Source organism: Lathamus discolor, chromosome 4 (genome assembly GCF_037157495.1).
Source record: "Lathamus discolor isolate bLatDis1 chromosome 4, bLatDis1.hap1, whole genome shotgun sequence".
In the NCBI taxonomy this organism is placed as follows: domain Eukaryota; kingdom Metazoa; phylum Chordata; class Aves; order Psittaciformes; family Psittacidae; genus Lathamus; species Lathamus discolor.
The window spans coordinates 94714255-94720923 of NC_088887.1; the positions used below are offsets into that span (position 1 = coordinate 94714255).

The following is a 6669-nucleotide window of genomic DNA, read 5'->3' on the forward strand; positions in this document are numbered from 1 at the left end:
AGGAAGGGGAAGAGAAGAATGGGAAAAATAAAATAAATAAAGGGGGAAAAAGGGATAAACGGGGAAAAAAAGGGGGGGGAAGCCCCAAACCCCGCAGAACTGATGAAGACAAAGGGCAGAACCCCGCGCCCGCACCCCGCGCCCGCTCGCGCCGGACGCGGGAACCGCCCCGTCTCGGGAACCGCCGCCTCCCATTGGCTCGGCAGCTCGTTCATTTGCATACCGCCGTCTATGAAAGGCGGCGCGGAGGCGCGGAAAGATGCAGACGGCGGTGGAGGGAGCGCGGAGCCGCGTGTGATACGGTGCATCGCTCCCCGACACACACAAACACCCACACCGCCACCCCGGACCGCCCCGTCGGGCTGAGCCATGAGACGCTCGCTGCGGCTGCTGGCCGCCGCCTGCCTGCTGGCCCTGTCCCGCTGCAAGACGGTGAGGTACCGCACCGACGAGGAGGGCGCGCCGGGCACGGTGATCGGCACGCTGGCCGACGAGATGCCGGTGAAGGCGCCAGGGGAGATGAGCTTCCGACTGATGCGGCAGTTCAGCAACAGCTCGCTGGTGCGGGTGCGGGAGGAGGACGGGCAGCTGAGCATCGGTGAAGCGGGGCTGGACCGGGAGCAGCTGTGTGGGCAGGCCCCCCAGTGCGTCCTCGCCTTCGATGTAGTGAGCTGCTGGCGGGAGCGCTACCGCCTAGTGCACGTGGAGCTGGAGGTGCGTGACATCAACGACAACGCGCCGCGCTTCCCCCGTGCCCAGATGACGCTGGAGGTGTCGGAGAGCGCCGCACCTGGCACTCGCCTCCCTCTGGAGGTGGCTGTGGATGAGGACGTGGGCTCCAACTCCATCCAAAGCTTCCAAGTCTCCCTCAACAGCCACTTTGGAGTGGAGGCACAGACACGGGCGGATGGGGCACGCTGTGCTGACCTGGTGCTGCTCCAGGAGCTGGACCGTGAGCGCCAGCCATCCTACACGCTGGAGCTGGTGGCCAAGGACGGTGGCAGCCCAGCACGCTCGGGCACAGCCACCGTGCATGTCCGCGTCCTCGACGCCAATGACAACAGCCCCACCTTCGCCCAGAGCTCGGTCACGGTCGAGCTACCTGAGGACGCACCGCCCGGCTCCCTGCTGCTCGATCTGGATGCCGTCGACCCTGATGAGGGCCCCAATGGCGAGGTGATCTATGCCTTTAGCAGCCAGGTGCCCCCCGAGGCGCGGCGGCTCTTCCGCCTCGATCCACGCTCGGGCCGCCTCACCCTGGAGGCCACTGTGGACTATGAGCGCACCCGCACCTACGAGCTGGACGTGCGAGCCCAGGACCGTGGCACCAGCCCTCGTGCTGCCACCTGCACTGTCGTCGTGCGCCTCACTGATGTCAACGACAACGCACCACGTATCAGCATCAGCGCCCTCCGTGGGGCCGCCAGCGCCGCTGGTGTGGCCTATGTGAGCGAGGCAGCAGCCAGCGAAAGCTTTGTGGCTCTCGTCAGTGCCTCAGACCGTGACTCAGGTGCCAACGGGCAGGTGCGCTGCAGCCTCCGCGGGCACGACCACTTTGCCCTGCAGCGAGCCTACGAGGACAGCTACATGATTGTCACCACAGCGGCGCTGGACCGCGAGCGCATCCCCGAGTACAACCTCACTGTGGTGGCCGAGGACCTGGGCTCCCCACCCTTCAAGACCGTCCGCCAGTACACGGTGCGGGTGAGCGATGAGAATGACAACGCACCGCTCTTTGCCAAGCCCCTCTACGAGGTGGCCGTGCCAGAGAACAACCCACCAGGTGCCTACATCACCACCGTGGTGGCCCGTGACCCCGATCTTGGCCACAACGGTAAGGTCACCTACCGACTCCTGGAGACACAGGTCATGGGGGCACCCATCTCCACCTATGTCTCCGTAGACCCTGCCACCGGGGCCATCTATGCTCTCAGGACGTTCAACTATGAGATCCTCAAGCAGTTGGACCTGAGGATCCAGGCCACTGACGGTGGCTCCCCGCAGCTGTCCAGCAGCACCCTTGTCAAAGTGAGGATGGTGGACCAGAATGACAACCCTCCTGTCATCATCCACCCAGTGCTCACCAATGGGACAGCAGAAATTGGAGTGTCCAGCAAGACCTCCCGTGACTCCCTGGTGGCCCAGATCAAAGCTCGAGATGCAGATGATGGGGCCAATGCTGAGCTCACCTTCGCCTTCCTGGAAGAGCCTCAGCAGGACCTCTTCACCATCAACCCAAGCACTGGGGACATCGTGCTGAGGGGCGACCTCTCTGAAGAGCTGGGGCAGCTGTTCAAGGTCATCCTCACCGTGACAGACAATGGCAAACCCTCCCTGGCCACAACAGCCACAGTCAACTTCCTGGTGACTGCCACCGCTCCTTCCAGTATGCAGGAGATATCCAAGCCCGGCTCCTGGGAAGGAAAGGCGTTGCAGTGGGACATCCCTCTGATCGTGATCATTGTCCTGGCTGGCAGCTGCACCCTCCTGCTGGTGGCCATCATCACCATTGCCACCACTTGCAACAAGCGCAAGAAGGGGAACGAGATCAAAAACAACTCATCCTTGAAGGACCAGATAGACATCTCCCACCTGGAGAAGGGCCAGCAGGAGGAGGGCAGCCAGAGGGGGAATGTGTTTGAGGTACGAACCTTTCCCAGCAAAACCTCTTTCACCAGCCCTGACCCTTCTCCAGCTGCTGAAGAGATCTCCACTGCTGAGAGCAGCAGCGACAGCACTTGCCTGTATGAGGGTCAGAAGAGGCTGAGAGGACCGAGCGGGGAGGTAAGGTCCCATCGCGGGGAAAGGGGGCTGGAGGCGGGGGGGGGGGGTGGTGTGTGGTGTCTTGGAGGATGTGAATCACGGAGGTGCAGCTCTGATGTTGATTTATCCTTCACCACTTCCCTCTCTCCTGTCTCCTTTGATCCTCTCACCCCAGCAGGGTTTCACTGCCACTCCAAGCTACAGCAAGGAGCCTGCTCCCCCCGTGGCCATTTGGAAGGGGCACTCATTCAACACCATCTCCGGCCGAGAGGCAGAGAAGTTCAGTGGCAAAGACAGCGGGAAAGGCGACAGCGATTTCAATGACAGTGACTCGGATATCAGCGGAGATGCCCTGAAGAAAGATCTCATCACGCACATGCAGAATGGTAAGGGCTCAGCCCCTCAGATGGACAGGCAAACAGGGAGGTGGACAGAGGGACCCATCCCTGGGGCACAGTGATTAGGCAGGGCACCTGGAGGGGGAAATCTGACTCTGAGTGGCTCAAACTGCCTTTTGCTGTGATGCTGATTCCTCTCCACACTGAGTGCCCAGCACAAAATAGCAGGTGCTGGAAGTACAGTGGGATTGGAGTTTTTTCTTCCCCAAAAAGCTTCCCTTAAAGTTAGGATTGTGAGGAGTGTCCCTAGCAAAAAGACGTGACCTTCCCAAGGGTGTTTCATGGTGCCATAGAGCATCACTCCTGACTCCCACTGTCAGTGCATTGAATCATCCCGTGACTGTTAGCTCTGAGGATTACTGATGATGTGGATTTATTCCTGCAGTAACGAGAGGTTTCTCCTCTCTCTCTCTCTGTCTTTCTCTCTAGGTCTGTGGGCATGCACAGCCGAGTGCAAGATCCTGGGCCACTCAGACCGCTGCTGGAGCCCCTCCTGCGGCCGAGCTAACCCGCACCCCTCTCCCCATCCCTCAGCTCCCCTCTCCACCTTCTGCAAGAGCACGTCCCTGCCCAGGGATCCCCTGCGCAGGGACAACTTTTACCAAGCCCAGCTGCCCAAAACAGTGGGGCTTCAGAGCGTCTACGAGAAAGTGCTGCACAGGGACTTTGACCGGACGATCACGCTGCTCTCCCCACCGCGCCCCGCACGGCTCCCCGACCTGCAGGAGATCGGGGTGCCCCTCTACCCAGCCCCTTCCACTAGATACCTGGGTCCCCAGACGGACACAGCTGAGAAAGTGTAGCCCAACACGCTCCCCACCTGAGTAGACAACGTCCCTGCGCGCACATGACAAGGTCACTCCTGAGAGCCTTTAAGTTATTGACCAGATCTGGTGTCGAACGTGTAAATATGCAAGATGTGCCTTAAAGATGAAGTTGTTGGGAAAGATTTCCAATCACATCAGTACTGTTTGATATTTGCAAACAAAAAAGAATTGTTTGTAGTTAATGTAATTTTTATGAAATGTGCAGTATTTAAATTTTTTTTCATGTTTTCTACATTGAGGGGTTGTTTTTTTCCTCTTTTGGTTCACCCATGGCCTGCCTTTTTTTTTTTTTTTTTGTAGTGTTTTTAACCTGTACATTGTGTAATGTAATGTTTGTACATAATGAAAATTGGTTATATTTTTATATAATAAAAGCTTAAAAATGGGAATTCTTGCCAAAGGAACTGTCTGAAAGACACAATAGTAGTTAATAATAATATCCTGAATACGTAGAACCTTGTAAGGGAAATTCCTCTTTCTCTGTGTAATAATAACTTAAGCAACCCAGTGTACTGAGAAGTTTGCCTTGCCAAATGTGACCTGTATTTCTTGAGTCTGTGGTCAAGTTAAATGTTATTTAATTGCCTTTGGTTCCTGTAATCTGTGTCACTGATGAACACTAATAAAGGTTTTGTGATGTGTCAGAGGATGCGTGTTTGCGGATGCCATGCTTCAGGGCATAGAGGTGTTTGCAGGTCAACAAAAGCATTTTGCACAGAGAAATGCAGTGGGGAGGAGCGTGAACGATGCTACTTTTAGTCTCACCCATCCTTCATCTCCAGCAATACCTCACTGCAGGTTTAGCTCTAGGGATTTTAATGATGGGTTGCAGGGCTGGAGCAAGGGCAATGTGACAGAGCTGGCCTTTGCTTTTCACTACCTGGTCTCAGCTCTTCCAGCTTGATCCTTCACTGGTGGGAAGCAGGGTAATTTTAGGGAAGCAAGTGAAGCTACATCCATCAGGTGCAGCGCTCGTGCTGTGCAAATATCTTTGCATCAGCAGCCACTCAAGAGCATTGCTTTCTGATCTGGCTGAGGTGTTGATTTGAGTTAGGCTGCACAGGTATGTGCTTAGATGTTTATCCTTGTTAAGGCAGCCTTACTAAAGGACTTGCATTTGTGTACATACATATATGTACTTCAAAAGGAAGGATAGGGTTATATTTGTGCATAAACCAGAAAGAAGTTGATTATGTTGAGATCGTGTGACACGTATTTTGTCCCCTCCCAGAAATGACAGTCCTGAAAAATAAATCACCCAGAGCTTTGAAATTCCCTGCCCTCAAGGTTTCAGGCTAAAAGCAGATCTCTAATCCGTATGCTGAAATCAGTTATAGAGTAGCGTTTGATGAAACAAACTGAAGCATAAGCTTCAGTGAGTTTCTTCCTGTGTTCAAAAACATGCTTATACCAGAGATAACACTTCTGTGGAAGCTTTAATGGTAGTTTGAACTTTTCCGAAAGGAAAAACTGCTCCTCACTTGGAGATACAGTTTCACATTTTGAACAAATCAATAGTCCAGAAATTTGTACATGGCAAAGCTTTTGGGGTTTTTATCATTAACTCTTCATTTATATGCCTAATTAGTATGGTATGTATATAGAAGATGACTCACGAAGGAAGTATAAAGCTGCCTTAGACATAAACAAAGCCCTATTAGACTGTGTCTCAAAATGTAGGTAGGAAACACTTGTCTATCTATCTCACCTGCATGTCCTTTAACCAACAGACATTCCCTTTGCTCCTCAGCTCCCAGCTTTCTGCTGCCCACATTGCAAGAATGGCAGAGCCTGACCAATTTTTTAGACAGACATGGTCTGAGTTTTAACAGAAGCTTCATAAAAGCCATTTCATGAAGATTTGTGGTGGGCAGAGAGCTTCAGAGAGCTACCCTACTTGAAGGGAATTGAAATCAGGCTGATGCAAGACTCATCTGGGAAGCTTTTATGGTCAGAAAAATAGGTGAGCGTTTCTGGCGTTCATCTAAACCCAGTAGTAAAAAAACATGATGCATCTAATGAACTAAGAGGGTCGTCTTGGTTAAATATAGAGCTGAAGTTGTGGCTGAAGGGTGAGTGCTGAGAAGGAAGGCTGGGAGCCTCCCTGCCGGCTAATCCTCAGTGATGCAGAGCAGCAAGCCTGCATGTGAAGTAATTAGTCATAACGCTGAATGAGGGAAGGGAAAGGCTCTCCATCAAAAAGCAGGGCAGCCTGATGAGCTGCTTCTTCCTCATCTACTTCAAAAGCCTGGGTTACATACTGCAGCACCTCCACAGCAGGTCCCCAGGCTCTCTTGGGGGACGCTGGCAGGAGGTAGCTGCAGACAAAGATTGAGATTCCAGATTCATATTGTTGTCTGCAGCAGAGCCTGTGAGCTTCTATGGATAGGCTGATGCTCCTTGCTGCCTAACCAGGTATTCAGGCCACCCCAATATGAGGCAGTCTTGAAAGGGGTGGGGGGAGAAATAAAGTCTCCTGTTCCTGTTCCCAAAGCACCTTTCAGCAGCAAGCAACTACAGTCTCACTGGGGACAGGATCTGTCTCTTCTGGTCCTATGTGCTGCCAGGAATATGTGGGATTCGTCCATGCAGCATTTTAATCAGAGCCTGGCACTTTGCAGGGACTCCCTGGTTAGTGGAAATTTAGTGGTCAGTCTGTACCTTGTCTGAGACCTTCTCAT

General features: G+C 53.6%; 1 protein-coding gene across 2 annotated transcripts; it reads left to right on the forward strand.

Moving 5' to 3' along the window:
• Positions 1-284: 284 nt before the first annotated feature.
• Positions 285-4632, forward strand: PCDH8 (protocadherin 8). Of its 2 annotated transcripts, none has more exons than XM_065675820.1 (3): positions 285-2784; positions 2939-3149; positions 3591-4632. In XM_065675820.1, the coding sequence occupies exons 1-3, from the start codon at positions 370-372 to the stop codon at positions 3962-3964; spliced, it is 3000 nt and encodes a 999-aa protein (XP_065531892.1). In that variant the 5' UTR covers positions 285-369; the 3' UTR covers positions 3965-4632. The 2 variants fall into 2 exon arrangements, with proteins under 2 accessions (XP_065531892.1, XP_065531893.1); XM_065675821.1 differs by having other exon boundaries at positions 2942-3149.
• Positions 4633-6669: the final 2037 nt, after the last annotated feature.

Coding starts and splice junctions, on each gene's coding strand:
- PCDH8 (XM_065675820.1), top strand. CDS start 370: ATGAGACGCTCGCTGCGGCTGCTGGCCGCCGCCTGCCTGCTGGCCCTG. Junction 2,785..2,938: donor TGAGAGGACCGAGCGGGGAG/GTAAGGTCCCAT, acceptor CTCTCACCCCAG/CAGGGTTTCACTGCCACTCC. Junction 3,150..3,590: donor CATCACGCACATGCAGAATG/GTAAGGGCTCAG, acceptor CTTTCTCTCTAG/GTCTGTGGGCATGCACAGCC.